Source organism: Maylandia zebra, linkage group LG7 (assembly GCF_041146795.1).
Source record: "Maylandia zebra isolate NMK-2024a linkage group LG7, Mzebra_GT3a, whole genome shotgun sequence".
Classification (NCBI taxonomy): Eukaryota; Metazoa; Chordata; class Actinopteri; order Cichliformes; family Cichlidae; genus Maylandia; species Maylandia zebra.
This window is the reverse complement of record NC_135173.1, coordinates 23,326,442-23,347,465: the sequence shown is the minus strand read 5'-3', so window position 1 is coordinate 23,347,465 and position 21,024 is coordinate 23,326,442. Positions and strand designations below refer to the sequence as shown.

General features: G+C 39.9%; 1 protein-coding gene and 1 long non-coding RNA gene across 2 annotated transcripts; one reads left to right on the top strand and one right to left on the bottom strand.

Annotated features, from left to right (window-relative positions):
• Positions 1-1,637: 1,637 nt before the first annotated feature.
• LOC143419660 (uncharacterized) lies at positions 1,638-9,647 on the bottom strand. Its single transcript, XR_013099672.1, has 4 exons — positions 9,461-9,647; positions 3,950-4,022; positions 2,181-2,328; positions 1,638-2,046 (listed from the first exon to the last, which is right to left on the bottom strand). It is a non-coding gene; the product is annotated as an uncharacterized LOC143419660 (long non-coding RNA).
• A 1,076-nt stretch (positions 9,648-10,723) lies between these two features.
• pdia3 (protein disulfide isomerase family A, member 3) lies at positions 10,724-20,372 on the top strand. The gene is made up of 13 exons (XM_004564524.6): positions 10,724-11,072; positions 12,137-12,215; positions 12,332-12,449; positions 12,914-13,021; positions 13,196-13,325; positions 13,440-13,556; positions 14,781-14,906; positions 15,221-15,400; positions 17,513-17,621; positions 18,514-18,642; positions 18,869-18,948; positions 19,613-19,670; positions 19,751-20,372. Exons 1-13 carry the CDS (start codon positions 10,939-10,941, stop codon positions 19,859-19,861), a joined length of 1,479 nt encoding a protein of 492 aa, XP_004564581.2. The 5' UTR covers positions 10,724-10,938; the 3' UTR covers positions 19,862-20,372.
• The last annotated feature ends 652 nt before the right edge of the window (positions 20,373-21,024 follow it).

The window sequence follows — 21,024 nt, the reverse complement described above, 5'->3', positions numbered from 1 at the left end:
ATTTTTTTTATGTTTTTTGGGTCCTATGTGAGCTAAATGCAATTTCTTTGGTGTTTTCTACCAATATGAATCCAGAGCTTTGAGTAACCATAGTAACCAAGCTTGCCTGGCATGATTTCTATCAGTGTGGTTGCATAGTGTCATGTGACAATGTTTAGTTGGAAGCATAACAAAACTGTATTATGTTTAAGAGGTCAGTACACGGGGTTCATATTCTCACATGGAGCCCAGACCTGGAAAACAACAATGAGTGATTAAATATTTTAGCTCACCTGCAGGAACTTTGATTTCAAAGAGATGGTATAATGGGGACAAAAGAAATCGTATTAAGTAAAATTCAAGTTACATTAATATGAACTGTTGAAAGACCCGCTCGATAAATGTGTGTTAGAAAATATGGCTGCCCGTTAACAATTTGGCATTTTGAGTCTGGCAATAACCCTAAATATGTCTCTTTCTACTCAGTGGTTGAAATAAAGAACTACACATAACATAGCCTTTGTTTTTAATTCACCTCGGCATAGTGAAGGAAAATGGTGAATGGGACACATTGGGCCAACCCTTTTTTTGTACTAAATCTTGAAAATGTTTTGTCTGGAAACTCTAATGAGCACAAAAGTGCAGTATACCATGTGTATGTTATTATATTATTTAATATTGTATTATCACACTATATTTATTACTGTGCTTTTCTGAGGACATCACTTTTCTTCCAAGAAAAAAAAAGGGATCCAGACCAAGTGGAGACTGAATTACCAAAAACTGTATTTACTCCAGTGGCCACTTGAGGCTCGCTCCAAAAGCAAGTCAATCTCTGTAGACTTCAGTGTAAAGTCAACCAACCTTACAGCATTAAAAAGCATGTTTACACTTTCCCCATTCATAACATCTCTACATAGGGTAATTCTTTTCCTCTGGATAGAGGAGTTTTAGGCCTGCCTTGATTTAATCGCACAGATATTAGCCCTTCTGTGTGATGCACCACATGTTTATGCTTCAACGTTGGAGAGTCAATTTCTATTCTCTAATTTTATTAGGCTTTACTTAGCACTAATCAGCTGAAATGTGTTTCTGCACTGCATTCAGTTTTTTGGATGGATAACCACGGTTTCTAGTATGTTGATAATTTAACACTCCAGTGGCAGCATTCAACCGCTTTGAAATACAGTCTAAAACCAAAGGCTGACATCACAGTGGCTACATCCATCTTTTATAAAGGCTATGATCTCGACACCCAGGCCTCTTCTACAGCCAAACCTTTACTTAGACCGGAGGCAGTCTTTGTTTATATCAGATAACAGATAAGGCCGGTATGTTAGCGAATTAACACCCAAACTAACAACAAACTGATACCCCCCGTGTTGTCTGTGATTATAAAGCCTGATACCCTTTTCCTTTTCACTGGTGTGTAATAACTACTAAAAAATGTAACTTATCTTTCAGTATTACATGAAACATGATCGGTCTCCTCAGTCCCATATATACTGGCCCCATCCAGCTCATTCAATTACTAACAACATGACAAATATAGGGCAGTCAATAGCGCTGCTGTAGGGAATTATTTTTGAAAGAAGCTTGTGAAGACGTGAGTGTTTTCTCTGCAGTGAAGGAAGTCTCTAACAAGTTCTTTGTCCCCTTGTGAATAAATAGCATTTTATTGTTTCCAGCAGTGAAATAAGCAACAATTTTTCCTGTGTTTTGGTCCGGGGAGCTGACGGGACAACAAGGCGTTCAGTGTTCTGTGGAGACCCGGCTGAGATGTCAAGTGTGGGTGTTTTGAAACGGGAAGACTTGATTTCTCTCCCCTCCTGGATTTGAAGGAAGGTTCTGATGTACTGAATACACTTCCTCGCTCCTCCTTCTCCCTCGAACTGTGTCTCTCACAGTAGTCAGAGCATGTCACTGGCATAATGCTGCAGACGTTCCCTCTCCTTGCTCCAGATATGACTGAGGAGCAAGCAGATTGTCATGGCAACAACTTCACAGAGGGAAGAGGGGCTCTGATGGGGGGGGAGGAAGAGGCTTTGTGGGTAGAAGACAGCAAATCTGTACAGCACAGATGAGAGCCAGTAATTGCATAAGTAAATGCAGGATTTCAAAATAAAATAATGTTTAATACTGAGACTGAGTTAAGTGTGATCACATATTGATTAGATATATATATTACCGTAGACCTCTACCTGCTCAGGATGCTGTAACCTCATTTGATCCCTGTATTTCTCATGTCTTAACTCTGTGATTTCCATCACAGCCATCAATTTACAGTAAACAGATGAAAGAAAAGCAGCTCCCCAGTCTGAGCCACAGCAATAACAGTCTTCCTCAGGTCTGTTTAAGAAGCAAAGTTTACAAGTAAAAAGAGGAATATGCTCATATGTTCTGCTATATGCTATATGTTCACATTTTTACTGTTGGTGTTTTAAATCATTAAATCTAGCAGTGCAGTACATTACAATACACTGTGTATTGTAGTGACTTAATAATATTATTTGGGCAAATATTTCATTGCTATAGATTTCCTGTTAAAAGGCAGTTTTTCCCTCTATCATCACAAAGTTCTTGCCAGTAGGATGTCTGATTGTTTGGTTTTCTGGTGAATACTGTGGGGTCTTTACCTTACACTATAAACTGAGAATTGTGATATGCAAACCCCTACTCCTGTTGTAAGCCTTCTGCTTGAGGCTTGAAATTGAGCCCTGCATGACCTGTTCTGTCAATGCAGCATTCTCATGAAAGCAAGCTGTGACAAACCTGTGACAGTATATATGTGGGAGGGCAACACAGCTGGGAAGGGTCTAAAGAAGGAAGGAACTTAGTCAAAGGTTTTTAATGATGAATGTATGAGGAAATCCAGTGTGAACAGATTTTTCAACCATCCTGCTTTTCTCCAGGAGTTCTTTAAAAAAAAAAAAAAAAAAAAAACGATCTAAAAAGCTGAATCTACAAGTGACCAGTCAGAGAAATGGTGACACCTTGGCTCCGGGATTTTTGACCTTCAAAATGAGCTTACTATTTTTCATGAAATAGTAAAAAGTCTCATTTTAAGCATTTAAACATCATTTATGACAGCTGCCCCAAAGTTTCTGGTAGAATAATAAACTAATCTAAACAATTTAGAGCGTCTTCATTTACAGTGCCAGATTATATCCTATTTAAACATACGTGAATTATTTTTATATAATTTGAGCCTTGACAGAGTTTTTAATATTTAAACTTTCATTACATCAGCTAGTCTCTTTCCCCTAAGGCTGCATTTTGACTGAAAAGTCCAAAAGAAACATTGCTAAACGGCACTGCAGTTATTTGAATTTCTTAAGATTTAAGCATTTTGAGATTTCATACTGGGCACCCGCAATATACAAAGTATAGAAAGTAATATAGAAAACATAGAAATATAGAAAGTAAATAAGTAATGTATTGAGAAAAAACACGGGGAAACAATAAAGGGTTAATTGTTATACCAATGTCCCTTTGCAGTAAAAGAGCGCCCTCTGGTGACTGAGAACCTTCACAGACCTCTGGTGGAGAGTTTATATAACGGCAGACTTACAAGTTAGGAAAACGTTTCGGTTTACATCTCAAACAGGATTTCTGCACTAATACACACAAAAATACTTCACTGTGTATATTATTATTATTATTGTATTATCACATTACGTTGTGTAATCTGAGGTTTCTTTTTGTCTGTGTGTATTTGATAATAAAAACGCCTTATAATGAAATAGATGTTGCTGGATAATGGCACTGTTCAAATATATAGCATTCAGCTTGAAATTATCCATATAACGTGGTCGGGTGTGCATGTGACCAGGACTGGAAGGTGTTATAGTTTTATTATCGCTTTCAATTCATTTCAACACAAACTATCAGACAATCCCCTGTCAGCAAGCACTTGGTGACAATGGGAAGGAAAAACTCCCTTTAAACAGGAAGAAAACTCAGGCCTTACCAGGCTCAGGGTGGTGAGGTCATCTGTCCTGACTGGTTGGGGGTGATTGGAGGGAGACAGGACAAAAGACACTCTGTGGAAGAGAGCCGGAGATTAAAAATAACCAATGATTAAATGTATAGTGGTGTATAAACACGTAGAGAGTGAAAAAGGTAAGTGAAGAAGAAACACTCTATTGCAGCTTAACTAAGAGAGAGTTAGGGATCACGTGATTCAGCTCTAACTTTAAGCTTTATCACAAAAGAAATTTTTATACCTAATGTTAAAGCCCCAACAGACACACTTTCTATGTCTCAAAAGAGTAGAAACTTTAATCTGTTCTGTACGCATACAACATAAAGTCTATTTTTTTTACATGATAACACTGTCACTGACTTCATTCGTACAGTGATTTAACATAATGACTTTTGAAAATAAATAATGACATTTTCTACAGGTCCCCAAATTTAGTCAGAATGGAGGTCTTGTTGTAGCTTATGTTACACTGAAGTTGTGAAAATATCTAAGCAAACTTACAGGTCAACACATTACCAAAACAAAGTGACACGTCAGCTTTTAATCATTTAATGGAAACTGATGATTTATCATCATTGTCCAGCAGTCACATCTACTGTTGCTGTAACGGGGACAGTGTTTGACTTCCAGAATGAAAATTACCCAATTTTAATTATATTTGCAAAGTCACACTTCAACACACTAAATCCCAGGAGTTATGGCTTTTTCCACAACAGATATGTGGCATAAAGACAAAAAACAAAAAGCAGAACTGCACATCAGCATGGCGATGAGTCTGTTTGACCTTTCCTCTGACATCTGAGCCAAGGCTCTACCTATATTATGTCTGTGAATAATAGCTCAAGTTATTATTTACATTTTTCTTTACTATGCAACTTATGTGTGTACTATGCAAGTTAATTTGTACACTGAGAAAGTCAAATCTTTCTTTTTCATACCACATCCAATAGTTTTCAAAGCAACTTTTACTCATCTGGTATGAGTTATACATACACACTTCCATGTCAGGTGGTACAACCAATGAAAAATCTAGGGCACCTTTAACTTTTCATAAAATTCGTTACTTCTTTTAAAAGTTGTATGTATTATATAGTTGTCCAACTAAAAGCATGTTTGAATTGAAAATAGTTGCCAAAGGCCGGAGGTGCAACTGAAGGAAATGCAACTGAATGAAATAAAATCTTTTAATTTAAAGCCGTAGTATTGTACATTAAATTTAGGGACTTTTAATTCTTCACAGGAATGCGGTTTCTTTCTTTTTTTTTCTTTTTTTTTTCTGCCTGTCCCCTTTGGCTCTTTTGCCATCAGAATTATTGTCTAAAGGCAAAGAAAGATGCCCAACGGATTTACTTTACCAAATTGACCATCCCAGCCTTGCCATAATGGTCCATTTGATTCACCTTTTATTGTTTATTTTATTTTCACTTGCTGAATACGGGACAGACTTGACTGGGGGAAAGAAGGGGAGAAAGAAAGAGGGAAAGAGAAACAGCTGAGAAGAGGGACGGGGGAGAAGGGCAAAAAACAAAAACCAACAGAACGGGCAGAAAAAAAAATGCATATATCAATCACCTGGATCACCTGCTGAGAAAGAAAAAAGAAAACAAGCAGAACAGAACAAGAGTAATAGAATAAACAACATCACAATGATATATGGGAATATGACAGTAAATACTAAATATTAAACATTATTGTGCAGCACATAAGATCAACAGAACACAGTGTGCTTTGAGGTAGGAGCCAAAAAGGGTGTAGTTTGTGGGTGTGATCACCCGTGTGTACACCTGTGAGCATGAGCGCGCTTGTTTTTTTAAAGGTTCCTTCATGTAATGATCTGCTAGAGGTTGTGGGGGGGCCACAGCCCCGTCCTCCAGGGCATGAAACATTATGGAGGAGATCAAAACTCCAGACATCCAGAGGCCCCCAGAGGAATGCGGTTTCTTTTATCGTGTACTTCGGGTGGAATTCAAGATGATTGGACATGAGGATGAAGGTACAATATAATTAGGCAGGATTTAGTTTCTCACTTAATCAATGTGGGTTCTTTGAACTAATTAAAATATTGTCACATCTTTGTGTTAATTGCAGGAAATGCAATGACTAAACAAAATTATTTATTTTTTGTAAGTAAAATGCCCTTTTAAATGTGCAGATATATGTGAGGACAACAGCTCCCTTCTTGTGTTTTCATTTTTCTGAACTAACAAAAATGCTCATCGCAGTCTAACTGTGTTCTTCCATGTTGTCTCTCACATTAGTTTGAATCTCCTGGATAGCTGGGATTGAGTTTGCATGTTCCCTGTGTGCTTGTATGGCTTTCCTCTAGGTACTCGGGCCTGCTCTCAGAGTCCACAGTCATGCACATTAAGTTAATTGATACTAAACTGGCTTTGGACCTGGCATACAGTAGGTTCTGTACCTCGGGAAGTGCTGTACCAATGAGTGCTTACAAGTGGGTTGTAGTGTAGAGTGCTTTGAGTCAGAATGGGGCCCTTTCAAGACTGTAATGAAAAGTTTGGTGGCCTGAATAAATCTGCTACATGACTGAACTATAATTTCAAAAACCAGTGGATACTCTCCGATGCCCCTTTTTGCATCTGGTGCACAAGTGGATCAATGACCTCACCACACCCTGGGGTAATGGACTGTGAGCGCACAAGATCTTTGACCCATATTTTGCAACTTCCGAGTGTAGTCATTACTCTAAAACTACACCCTATGGACAAAAGTACTGAGCCACCTCCACATTACACCTACAGGTGTTTCTCAGCCATGGGAGCCCTGAACCACCCATGAAGCACTTGGCGCACACGCTTTGTTCTGATGTTAATGCCATCAACACAAATAGTGAGTGGTGATAGCACTGGAGCTCTGCAGTTATTGGGTCAGCAGAGCTATTGCTGACCTTTACACACTATGTGAATCAGCACTTGTCGAGCCCACTCTGTGACTTTCCTTGCCCTGGTGCTCTGTGGATGAGTTGCTGTGGTTCCTCAACACTTCCACTCTGAAATAATGCCACTTACAGCTGTTCATGAAATATCGAGGAGCTCTGTAGAATGAGTGATTGTTTACAAATGTTTGTAAAGCCAGACTGCATGGAAAGGGTGTTTGGTTTTGTACATCTGTGGCAATAGGACTGCAAGCACCTGAATTCAATGATTAACAGGTTATACTTCTGTCCATAGTGTAGCTGCACAAGATGATGAATGACCTCTTCTGAGTGCCAAAGAAAGAAGAAGAATACTTTCTGAAGCTTGATCTCATAAGCTCATTCACTCCAAAGACAGTGTCCTCCTCATTGACACTGGTTATGTGATTGCTGCATAAGTACTTTTCTGGCATGGTTCGGGTCCACTTGGAGAGAAGGATTACTGTAAATTAAATTAGCACACAGTTCTGAATAACAACCTTTATCCTGTGCTGATTTTTTTTTTCTAGTGAGACAGAAATGTTCATAAATTACAGTTGTTTGATGAGTTCGAAAAGGACATGACTCATACATATCTTATGTCCTTTGAAGCACCATATTGAATATTTTGGAGCAGCATGGTAGATTTTGATGTCCATCGCACTCCATCAACAAAGGACAAAGGAATAGTGTTTTTAATCGCCTAGCAGAGTTTTTCAAAGTGACCTTAGGAAACATTAAAGCAGTTTGAAAATAGCAGTAAAGCCACCAGTTTTTGAAATTGCTATTCCTGGTGGGGTACAGCCAGCATTTCTACAAAGGAGTGAAAATGTGTGAAAGGTTGATAACATTTCTAGTATGCCACCCTATATATTACAGATAATACATAAATCACATGACTTTAAGCTGTTTTTAAAATCTACTCTCAAATCTATCTTTCCCAACAGTTAAATAGTCTGACTTTTTGGTCATTTCAGTATTTATTTTTGCTTCACTGAGTGAATGGGTCAAATGCAGAGAAAAACAAGTAATTTCCCCATGGGGATCAATAAAGTATCCATTATTATTATTATTATTATTATTATTATTATTATTATTTAAATTATTTCTCGCATACACTGTTCATTCAAACTATTATAAACCCCCCCCCCCCCCCCCCCCCCCGACATTTCTATTGTAGATAGATTTTTAAAAACTGTATTTAATTGGTATTCTTTATTTATTACCACTACTAAACTGGTGTAGTATGGATGGCAATGGTGGCGGTCTTAATCAGTACGAAACGCTATAAAACCTATAAAAACACAGGAGAAGTCCAAAATCTATCCCTCCTCTCTCATTTTCCAAAGCCATCCAATGGGTTAGGGCAGGGTTAGGCAACCTTTCTGATGAGGAGTGCCATTTAAAATTTCCTCAGAGGTCAGTGTGCCATATGATTGCATTAGCAATAAATTTAATAACGCTCTATATTAACGGTTACACACTATATAGGACCACTTTATAGAATTATATTTGTTCGCAGATGTTGGCAGCTATCAGCGAATAGTTATCAGCTGTTTTGAAACAAAAAAAAGACACTTTATCCATAACAAGTACTCCATAACAGCAAATGAACTGTACAACAGAAAATGCAAATGCTATTTATGGTCTCCTCACAACAATGATAAGAAAAATAATGGCATGTCTGTTAATACACTCTGATCTCTGGTCTCCCACTCAGAGACACAGGTCTCCAAGTGTCCAGCATTCAGAGGACACCTGAGGACACTCATGTGAGAGAAAATCTGCTCACACAGATATGTAGAGCCAAATACTGTCAATAAGGCCTCTGCAATGTTCTGAAGACGGTTAAACTTGTCAGGTAGTGATGTCCAGCAGGTGAAAATGCAGCTCCATGAACACGCACAGCTGTGGATTCCAGCTGCTTCGATGTTATATGTATGATTTCTATACATTGTACGTCAGATAAAAACTTTGGTTGTAAGCTTCAGATAATTATTTAATAAAAGCTAGACATTTTAAATGAAAATAAGAAAGTATTTCTTTGTGCCCCCCTTTCCCTGTTAATGCCCTACCTGGACCCCTGGCAAAACTTTGCTAGACCCGCCCCTGCACAGTTACCAGCTGTCAGCTATATAAAAAAAGGATCCTGGTGTTATTTGTCTCTCAGAAACAGTTCATAACTTCCCTTCAACTCATTCATGTCACCTAAAAGGTAAACCTGTTTCTCCATCACCTGTTCAGCTCTGATGAACTTTGTGTCTCTATCCATTCTAGCTGAAGTCCGGGACAAACTGTCCCTTTTCACCTCAACACGAAACGCGTAATATTTCCTCTCGATGTGGGACGATTCCGTCATTTTACGGGACGGTTGGCAACTCTACTAACTAACCTTGTGCATTAAATAAAGTTCAACATCAGTAACATCATAGCACCCACCCAGCTGTATAGAAACTCCGTCATGCTAGCTAGTACGCAGTATAAGTTATTGTAACTGACTGTAAAAAGTCAGCACAACGAAAATAAACTCCACCTAAACTTGGTTTATATCTGACCCAGACAGACTGCAGGTCTTAACTTCTTACCTGAAGTTCAGTTCACCTGACACTCGGCGGCTGCCTCGAGGCTCTCCTCCTGCCTCCCCTTTCTCTCATCCACCTGCTGGCCTCCACCACTTGCTAATATTACTGAATCTGAGGAAGCACCGTCATAGCCACCACCAAATAACTGAGTTATTTTTACACACCGACCAGCATCTGGCCAATCCACCACCTTTCATTGTTTATACCGTTACTGTTGTGATATTTTGATACCACGGTAGCATTTACAGGATATTGTTTTATACAGGAAAAGAGTTACTCAATAAGGCCCATTTAATAGTTGTTTTTCTCTTTCTCTCTGACCCAAGAATTAATGTGTAGGACTCACAAGCTGGTACCTCAAGGTCGAAAACACCACAGAGATGAGACCACTTCCTTACTCCCATCCTCCCTTTTTCTTTATCTCCTGGAAAAGGCTCGTTAAAGGCTAGGTGGTTCGTTTCAGAATTCACTAACGAAAGAACTCTGTATTTTATGTCTAGGAGTGTATTTTGCTGGGATGATCATAAATTGTAGCTGAACTGATAAACTACACACAGGATACTTCTTTGCTCACAAGGCAGGAAGACGTTTCCTTATTTGGTCTGTACCGGTTTGAACTGGGAAAGCTGACACACGAACCTTTTTTTTCTCTATATAAACTGCTGTGTATCAAATAAACCTTTGAGTTGATTTGGGAAGGCAACCTGAAGCAGTCTGTGTTTCCTTGTTCTCCCAAGCTGCTCCCGGCGCTGTAACTAACCCAGCTGAACGGCATACCTGAGTGTTACTTTAAATAATTAGGAATCTTAGAAGGAAAGGACAGAACTCTGCTTATCGCTCACGCCACGGAGGAAACCCGGGACGGCAATTTCCTCCAGTTACAAAGAAAAAAAAAGTCACCGGGCCACCGAGCAAATGCCCAGTATGCCGGATGGCCAGTCCAGCTATGATCGTGCCATCAGTTAACCCTTCGCGTGTAGGGATGCCGACCCCTGGGTTAGGGTCTTCGCCGGGTCGATTCTGTCCCCGGGCCTTGTGTTTAACACCCTTGCTTTAACTAGTTCGGGGGCACGGGAGACTGAAGCCTTTCCCACCTGTCATAGAGAAAGAGGCAGGGTACATCCTGGACAGGTCGCTGTGTTGACATTAAAAAGCCATGATTTGCCCATTCCTGATTGGAGACGATGAGGTCTTATTTGCCTCCTTCTGATTGGATAATCGAGGCAGAGTGACTGTGTAAATGAACCAATGAGAGGCTGCCACACTGTGGTTATGAGAGTTTTCGCAGCCTGTGTGAAGGGCTACACCGCCTCCATTCCTTTCTCTTTCTCTATCGACCAGTCTGCGCTTGGCCTTGTCTGAGGAACTCGCATCCTTGGCTTTCCCCTTGCAGCACAGCTGAAGAGGGGCGCTTCTACAGACCCCATCTGCATCCTAAAACCGTTCTGTGTAACTAAAGGACTCAGTAAGCGCCGCGTGCGATGTTGAGACTCATCTTTTTGGCCGCTCTCGCCGGGTTCTCTCGAGCCAGTGATGTGCTTGAGTACACGGATGATGATTTCGAAAGCAGGATCGGAGACCATGAGCTAATTCTCGTGGAGTTCTTTGCCCCTTGGTGAGTCTTGTCACATGTTTTCTCCGAAGTATCGGAGAAATTTGCATAAGTGAAAAACGCGAATCCTAGCTTACTCTCTTTGCGGTTAACAGTTGAGCGGTACCCACTTGCAGAACTCTCAGTATCGTGGATGTCAGTGGGCAATTTCGTTTTGTCGGAAACGTGCAATTAATTGTGCAAACTGCATCGCTGTTTGTTGCTAACTTTAATGGAGGCAGAACTGTCAAATTCGCTCGCTTCTTGGCGTAGGACCAGGCATTAGCATGTTAGCTATTAGTCGAAAGGCACAGGCTAATTCGCTATGTGTTTTGCGTTTTATTTTACGTCGCATTTTAAGAGGTGCTGCAGTTTAGTGGCACACTGAAAATGTTACCTTAAACAGTGACTAACTAGTCGTATTTTAACTCCGCTTAGTTTCCGGGTTTTTTTAAAGAAAAAAGAGATTATGTGCGAATGAGGCTGAGGAAGTTGGGGGTGTGTCCATTCATTGTTGTAACCTTCTGATTGGCCAGGAAAGTTTTGGTGTCCACCTGGGATTGGCCCAGAGGAAATGTGACGTGTACCCTTGTGCTAAACTTGAATAAAATAAAAATGTACAGTATTCCTTATAATAAAGCACTAACGAGTACATTTTGTGCTGTCTGGTCTGCTGTCTTTTCAAACTCTGTAATTGTTTGAAAAAGGCAAATATTCACAAATTTTTATGAAGATTTAATATTTAGTCTTGGTTTTATTTTCTCAATATAATCTAAACCTTTGGGTTTTCGACCTACAGAAAACGCAAGCAATATTATAATAATGGTCTGTCTTATATTAAGGACAACTTTTATATAGATACCTGAGAAAACATGAAGCACAGCTGTAACAATATGTGGCTAATTAAATCTTCAGTACATTTTTCATGTTTTTTGCTTGTACTTACACCTGTTTCCATTTATTCAAACATAGTTAGGTTGCATCATCAGATTCCACTAGGTCTACCTTGAGGTCTTCATCTGGCTAGGCCCTAAAGTTTTGTTGTTGTTTTTTTGCTTGTTTGACTAATCCATATCTTCTGACTTTAGGTGTGGCCATTGTAAACGTTTGGCACCTGAGTACGAGGCAGCAGCCACACGTTTGAAAGGCATCGTCTCACTGGCCAAGGTACTGCACAACACAGATCACTTAACTTTGTCCACTTCAGTGTGGCTTCTCTGCACTCTGAACTGCAGTGCTCTGTGTCTCATCGAAAAGTGAGAATAATTTGCTTTTCTGCTTAGGTTGACTGCACTGCCAACAGCAACATATGCAGCAAATATGGCGTCAGTGGCTACCCAACCCTCAAGATCTTCAGGGATGGCGATGAATCTGGTCCCTATGATGGTCCCAGAACTGCAGGTATTGCCCTCATGTCTTTTAGCACTGGAAGATCTGAGAGTTAGGTGTTTAACTTGGCGTTCGATCTGCCTCTTGGAGGAATTCTTTATATGTGAAAATGATATCCTTAGTGGAATGAGGGCTATGTGGAGAGGTAACTAAAGGATACAGAGTTTTCCACAACACAAGCTTTAAAGGTAAAGGAACAAGACATGGCTAACAGTGACGGAATTTTCAACATAAAATTCATACAACTGGAACCTCGTATACAAAAGAGCATAACGTTCGTACTCTGTTAAGCTGAACTTTCAAGATAAAACCAGCAAGTTTTCTACCACAAGAGATGTGAATTGATCTCTTTGCCACATCACCCACTCATTCAGTTTGTTTGCATCTTAAATCAGTGTACAAATGAGCAGGCGACTGGTCCTGTGGCTCTTCGTTGTCTTTTTGCATCCTTCTCACCTCACTACTTCTCTTTGCAGATGGAATTGTCGGCTTCCTGAAGAAGCAGGCTGGTCCAGCTTCTGTGGTGCTCAAGGATAACGCAGACCTAGAAAAGTTTCTTGCAGATCAAGATGCAAGTGTTGTTGGTAAGCATCTAGTTAAGGAAACTTTTCTAAAGGTCTTTTTAAAGCTCTTCACTAGTAACATTCTTCATAATTTAAAGTTTAGGGTATTTTATGTTACTCACTTTTTGTTCAGACACTATTGCCGCTTTTTGCTGCTGATATTGAATCCTGGTCTGACTGACCATTCCTTCCCAGGATTCTTTGCTGATGACAAGAGCCAAGAACAGGCTGAGTTCCTGAGGGCAGCGAGCGCCTTGAGGGACAACTACCGCTTCGCCCACACAAACTCTGAGGCTCTCCTCAAAAGCCATGACATTGAGGGAGAGTGAGTAGATCTCTTTAGACGTCTCTCACCAAACCATTTAAAAATAACACTATTGCACATTTGGTCTCACCTTTGTATCTGCTGTTAGTGAAATATTTCTTTCTCGGCTTACAGGGGAGTCGTTTTGTTCCGTCCACCCCAACTCAACAACAAGTTTGAAGACAGCTCGGTCAAATTCAGTGAGGATAAATACACCAGCAACAAAATCAAGAGATTCATCCAGGACAACATGTGAGTCCTGCTTTTTAGAAGAGACACTTTGTAGAGGCATCAAAATAATCAGTCTATAAATAGTTGATCTGTTTAGGATTAAATACGAAGTCAATTTTCATTCAAAGGTACATATTTACAAGTTTGGCCCAGTGCCAACAGGAACTTGTTTGGTAGGCAGTTGTCCTCTCGGGACACAGTTCAGTTCTGGCAGTAGCAAAGAGTTTGGCACTGAATAAATATTACTTCATAGTAAATTGGCCTCAAAGTGTAATAACACCAGTAGATAATTGAATCTTCAGTTAAAGGAAAAAATGATTTTGTGACCCATTGTGTAATCAGTCTTGAAGGGGATCAGCTAAGATGGAAACTCTGCTGTTTGAGGTCTTGTTTATATTCAGAGTGTGAGTTTGACCTCAACCCACTTTATAAAGTACATGCAGTTGATCCAGGCAGATTTGTTTTGTTTCCCCCCCCCAACATGGTTTTAATTGTATAATTCTGAAGCTCATTAATATGAAGCTTACTTTGGTTTTTTTTTAATATGTTTGAACTGTCCCTTCAGTTTGAATATTTAAAGGGAAATCATGCTCGTTCTAGTTTTATATATACTATTGGATTTTGGTACTAGAGTAGCTTTGCATGATTCACATTTCAAAATGGGCTTTAATTATCCTATCTGGGGATCTAGATCTCCCTTATTTCAGTTCTGTCTGACACAAGCAGATTCAGTTGGTCTCCCTTTTAAGCAAGCCTTTTTGTGATTGGCTCTCCTTGCAGAGTTTGAACTGCAGGTGGGTGTAGCTGCAGAAACCTGAGAAAGGTTTAAGGGTATCCACTTAAACTGACATCAGAGAGAAGAAAAGAATGCACCTGAAAGTGGTTTAGCGCAAGCTGGTGTTCAGATATGCACCTCCACCACTGCAACAGCGTTACAGATAATAGGGACTTGATATGGGTTTTATTTTGGGTAATAACTTTGACATTTGACGCACCTGCAGAGAGCAGTTGTTTGCTTATCTCCTCCGCGTGGTTTACAAGTGCTCCTGCTATAACCAGTCTACACATGTAGTGTTTTTGTTTGTTTGTTTTTTTTTTAACCCAAGCCCATGTGCACACAATGCAGGATACTCCTATTTATTTGTTATTTCATTTTGCTTCAGCATTGCAGATTTGGAGGCTAAACTCAAAGCTCTACTTTGATTTATTTATTTATTTTTTGTGTGTGTTCTTTGTTTTTCTCAGCTTTGGATTCTGTCCCCACATGAATGACAACAACAAGGACCAGCTGAAAGGGAAGGACCTTCTGGTGGCTTATTATGATGTTGACTATGAGAAAAACCCTAAAGGCTCCAACTATTGGAGGAACAGGTAGGTGTTTGGGGGGGGGGGGGAGCTCATTTAAGGTTTGTGGTGTTTTTCTGTTTCTGAAGCTGCCGTTTCCCTGCAGACTTTAAATCTGCACTGTGCAGAGATGGCTGATTCTCAGATCGATCTTGAATATCATAAGTTTTGTTTTCTGTTTAGTACAAGACCATGCACCTCCCCTTTGGCAGTTAGCCACATGCTAAGAAACGAAAATGAGACCAGATCTTTCTGTTTTTTTTTAATACCTTAATTTAATCCTCCACAGTATTATCTTTGTTTTTGGCAGCATGATTAAAAACCATCTTGGCATCTTTCAGGGTGATGAAGGTGGCAAAGGGCTTCCTGGATCAGGGCAAGAAGCTGAACTTTGCTGTAGCTAACAAGAACATGTTCAGCCACGAGTTGTCTGAGTTTGGCCTGAATCCCAGTGGCGAACTGCCTGTGGTGGCCATCCGCACCGCCAAAGGAGACAAATACACCATGACTGAGGAGTTCTCGTAAGTCCAGGACAACTTTTCACCACAATTCCCCACCAGTGCACACACAGATCACGTCACAAGTTGCTAGTTGGATTTAATAGAACCCTTGCTACATAGAGTATAACTCTAAACAGTGTAGTTTTGTGATGGAGTAATCTGGGAATATAATGAACAAGACTGCATGTAATTGCCAATTTGACCCCCATTCAGTTACAGATGGTAGCATTTGGGAACTGTTTAAGCTCTGTCTCATTTGCAGCATATCTGAAGTAAGAAATTGACCTTATTGGATAAAACTGATATTGACAAAGTTTAAACTTTAAAATTTATATTTAAGAAAAGGTGATATCACAGTATTTATTGCACAACTCGCCTTATCACAAAATGTATAAATGTGGTGATTAGGGATGGGTACTGGTAGTAACAGACCGAAAAGCAGCGCACATTTCGGTGCTTTATTTCAGTGGGTTTTTTGTTTTGTTTTTGTGTTGTTGTTTTTTTTCCTCTTTCCTGAGCTGTGATACACTTTAGATTCTAACCAATCATTTTAACTCATTCACTGCCAGCCATTTACAAATCGGGTAACTCCCCACTGCCAGGGTTTTTGAGCATTTTTACTCATTTTTGAAGAGCCACAGAAAACTGTGTGTTATGATCATATAAACGCTGAACCTACCAAAATGAAGAACAGACTCTCTGCATTCATCCAAAAAAAAGCTTGTTTCTACCATTTTCCATTCATTAGTAATCAGCTGTAGAAGAGAGGTGGGTTCCACCAAAAATGCCTGTTTTGACCAAAAAAAAGGGAGAAAACGAGCTTTTTGTGAAAAATACATTTCAAGCAGAAAAGTGCCTTTGACACTAATATTTCTTGCTTTGTGACACCTCTAACATATAAAATAGTTTTTCACTTCTATAAAACAGAAATAACACTGAGAAAGGTTGTTTTATCAAAACAATTTATTTACAAATATATGAAAAAATAAAATTCACTGACAAGCTGCCAGAGGTTGTATTCTAGCCCCTCCCATTGGAAAAACGTAATTGACGTCTATAGACGTCAATGGCAGTGAATGAGTTAAGTTTCCGAGGATAGTAGGCGGGTCCAGGTCCGTGCGTGTTTTTTTTTTTTTTTTTTTTTTTTTTTTTTTTTTTTTTTTTTAAAGAGCAGAGCTACAGATTAAAAATGCCCAAGGCGAAGCGGTCGAAAGTCTGGCTGTACTTCACAGCAAAATATGCAAACTCAGCAGCCTGTAACAAGTGCTTTAAGCTGATACTGTCAAAGGAGGTAACACCAAGAATCCGATTAAACAGCTGGCGACGCATAGCTTTTTTTATTTTTTAAAGCCGAGAAATGCGCCGTATTTGATAGCTTGCTGTGAGACCTCACACCGTGCACATCTACTGCGGGTGGGTTGCCTGTTATCGGACCCGGAGTTTGCAACATCCCCCAAAAACCCGAAGATTAGAGTCCTGGCCCCTAGCCCTGCCAGTGTAGCAGAAATGATGACGGATGATGATGCAGCAGCAGCCGTTCTTCTCTGGGTCAGTAGCTTAATGTTGTTCGTGTGTAATTTACGTTGAGTAGGCTAACCACGTTATTACATTAATGCATGTAAGGTGAACTAGCAGACATCATCATAGCTACATGCGGCTGTCTTCTTGTTTGATGGCAGATACTCCCTTCACCCTGGCCAAAAAGGCTAAAATGACCAAAGAAAAAGTGGAAAACAGTTCAACATGAGAGGTTTTTGGACAAAGTTTGTGGGGGTTTTTTTGTCTGTTTGTTTTTTCCTCCAATTGTTTAAGCACTGCTTCCAGCCAAGAGTGATACCATATATGCCCCATAGCTTCAGGAAAGACTAACGTTGTTGTTTTTTTTTTTTTTTTTTTTTTTTTTTTTTTTTTTACAAAAAAACAGCTGAACATGAGAGGTTTTTGGACCAATTTTGTGTTCTCATTCTTTATGGGATAAAACCTAAGCGATACCCATAGTGTCTGATTCCCACCTCGGTTGCCTAAGAAACTAATCGGTAGATGAGGCGCTTGCTAAAAGAACGGTGCCTAGTTAATGACTTCCAGCTCAAGGAGAATTGTGACTTTACTGACTCGTTGAATGTCTTTCAACAGTCGTGATGGAAAAGCTCTGGAGCGTTTCTTGCAGGACTACTTTGATGGCAAGCTGAAGCGCTATCTCAAATCAGAACCCATCCCAGAGAACAACGATGGACCTGTTAAGGTGAGATCAATTTTTTCTGACACTTGTAAGATTTGTACTAAACACTTTCTTTGTGTATCATGGACATGCTTTATGCTTTTAAACGTACATTAAGGCTAAAGGGGGCCTATAATCATTTACAGCTGCAAATGTTTATTCTCTGCCTCGGCTGGAGTAGCTTTGACTCATTTAAGAAATGATTGTCATGCTGAGGTTTAGTGCAGTTGCCTAGTTTGTCCAGTCTCTGAGGTGAACTGCCTTCAAGTCCACTTTCTTTTTTAGTAGCTACATCTTATTTGAAAGATTTCAGCCGTGGATGGATGGAGCTCTGTGCTGTGTATAAATGCACCGTGAGGATGTGCAATTATCCTGGATACTCTGCTTAATTCAGTGACAACGCATAATCACAACTCGTATAATCGGTCTACAACACCCCCCACCCCCTTCCTTTCACACTCTTGCCTCATGTTTTGACAGCTTTAACGGAGATTAAGTTTTACTGTTGCCTAGGACTAGAGATAAAGCCTAAGGCCGTTTGTCCACTGCAGGAGCTGTCAGTCAGATTATTCCTAACAGTGGAACCCAGCACTCTCGATTGGGAACAGCAGAACAAATTTGCAAGATGGCTTAAAAAAAAATAATAATAATAATTAAATGGATCAATGAGACTGCAACTCTGGTGAGGTACAAAAGTAGTGAATCAGAGGTAAAAATGTTTTCAAAAACCAGAAAGATCATTCAGTTCATTTGGAAGCAATGATTTCATCATCTTACCTCATCTGGATTACTGAGCATGCATCAGCACATTAGTAGAAACAGACAATATCCTTTGAGTGGAGGAAGTTCTGGGTACTTCAGGTGGGAAAATGGCTGCAGTACAGAACCAGCTCTAATACCTGCAATGTCTCTTCAGGTTGTGGTGGCTGAAAACTTCGACTCCATCGTTAACGATGACAGCAAAGACGTGCTGATTGAATTCTACGCTCCGTGGTGCGGGCACTGCAAAAACCTGGAGCCCAAATACACAGAGCTGGGAGAGAAGGTGAGCGAGCGATCCTGAACTGCTGCTAGTTCAGATCTTTCACATTAAAACAATAACATGTTCTTAAGTAACTTATCCAGAACTTTAAGTCATGTGACCTCCTGGATTAGCTTGCTTTTGTTCTGGCTTGCATCACCCAGCCTGTAGACTAGTCTAACGTGTGGATGTTAAGGTTTAGTGAATTGTCTTGGAAAGACTTAACAATTTGCCCTGTTTGTTTCTAAAGCTGGCCGATGATCCCAACGTCGTCATTGCCAAAATGGACGCCACAGCCAATGATGTGCCATCTCCATATGAAGTCAGCGGGTGAGTGCTGAGTCATTTAATGTGACGATAAGGCTTGGGCTGTTAATTAAATTAAAGGTTTATGGTTCTCCCCCCCCCCAACTTCATGCTGTGGACAGTTCAAGATAAGCAGCATCAGTGAAAGTGAGCAGCTGAGTGTGGTGAATTGTTAAACTCTTTAGTAGCAGTCAAAGCAGCTAGAATATGTTTTAATTTTACAAAAAAAAAGAGGGATGAGGAATGTGGGACAGAATTTTGCAATATTGCAGATTTTCTTTAAGCGGAACAGTCAGGACATTCTTGTACCATGTGAAGGTGTACAATTTGGGTCAGCCATAAGCTTCACGCTGAGTCCTGTATGTGACATTAGAGTGAATTTAAAGACCATATCTGTCTGCCATGATGACAGAGCATACAGTATGTTCCCTTCAACATAACTTGGAGACTGTTCCTGTATTCTCTCAGCTACATATCTTCATCACTGATAAAAGGGGGGGAGCAGAACACTGCACATGAAACTGCAGACATCCTGAAGCTTAATTACAGACTGATTATGATTAGCTGTGAGCTATGTGAGAAGCTTGACTTTGGGAAAGGTGAAGGAACTCAGGTTAACATGCATGTGTGATTACCTGTGCAGTTTGATACATGAAATCATAATCTTTGTCCTCAACCTCTGTTCTAGATTCCCTACAATCTACTTTTCTCCAGCTGGACACAAGTTGAGCCCAAAGAAATATGAGGTGAGTGTCTGTTAAAGTGCCATTCACAGTGGCAAAGTGATGTCTGTGCTTTGCTGATGAACCCTCTGCTTTCGCTGCAGGGAGGTCGCGAGGTGAGTGACTTCATCTCCTACCTGAAGAGGGAGGCCTCAAACCCGCTGGTGATGCAGGAGGAGTCCAAGAAGAAGAAGAAGAAGAAGTCAGAGCTATAAAAGCTCCAAACAGGAACTCAGCAGCACCCCTCCCTACCTCCACCACCACAACAGGAGGATTGGGGAAGAAAAAGAACTAAATTATATTCCTCTCTCTTAGTGAACTACCGAATGGTCTGAAGTCAAAGACGTGGCCCTTCCTTTAGGTCCTCATTGCACTGGGAATGCTGTGGAAGGTGGAGAGGTTTTGGCCAGGGTCTGCCCAATATTTCAAAACAAACCAATTTTTAGGGAAGATGGGATGACTTTTTTAAAACATGAGATTTCTATTTCCCCTGGTCTGTCTACTACACCTCAGGCTGATGCACTTTGGTTTGATACAGTCTGTCATCTGTCGCTTTAGTTTCTTGTTGTTGTCATCAAAGGGGAATCACGGTAATGGTGAAATTTTCTTTTCTTTTCTTTTTTTTTTCTTTTTTTTTTTTTTTTTTTTTTTTTTTTTGTAACATGCCTTTGATTTTGTACATTTGGAAGGATTGTGAAATAAAAAGGCCCACAAAACCAAAATGAACTCTGAAGTCTTTTCTATCAACTCAAACGCTTGTTTGGCACACACTTAGACATAGTTGATCATTTTAATTGGAAATTAATATTTGGTGGCTAAATGTGAACAACTGATGTATCTGTAGTGAAACTGAGACTTAAGCAAGGTGTGTGTGTGTGTGTGTGTGTGTGTGTGTGTGTGTGTGTGTGTGTGTGTGTGTGTGTGTGTGTGTCATCTTCAAAAACAAATTTGAGTTATTTGGTTATATTTACCTTAAATATCACTAAACCAGCCTCTCTTGGGCTGGAGAAAGTTATCCCAATCACAAAATACTATAAATATAAGCCAAATAATCAGTGCATCTACATCATTTTTCTGATATTTACTGATCTGTAGCTTTTTTTTTTTTTTTTTTTTTTTTTTTTTTGGGGGGGGTACAGTTCACATGTTGGAAATCTAGATGTTAACCTTGATTAGAAGCTAAAATGCCACCGCATTTTTGTAAATGGGGACATTTATAGTCCTACAATTAATAATGTGGGATTCACATGAGATTTATTTTAGTACCTCTCCACTGAGTGCAAAGAAAGAGAGGTGTTTTGTTAATGGGACATTTCCAAACCCTTAGGCTATATTACAGGTAGCTAATGCTAAAATCTTTTTATTTATTTTTTCATGT

What these genes read in the sequence shown, in the direction of transcription:
- pdia3 (XM_004564524.6), top strand. Translation starts at nt 10,939, where the DNA reads ATGTTGAGACTCATCTTTTTGGCCGCTCTCGCCGGGTTCTCTCGAGCC. An exon ending in GTGGAGTTCTTTGCCCCTTG is followed by an intron (nt 11,073 to 12,136) that starts GTGAGTCTTGTC and finishes TTCTGACTTTAG; the next exon opens with GTGTGGCCATTGTAAACGTT. An exon ending in AGCCATGACATTGAGGGAGA is followed by an intron (nt 13,326 to 13,439) that starts GTGAGTAGATCT and finishes CTCGGCTTACAG; the next exon opens with GGGAGTCGTTTTGTTCCGTC.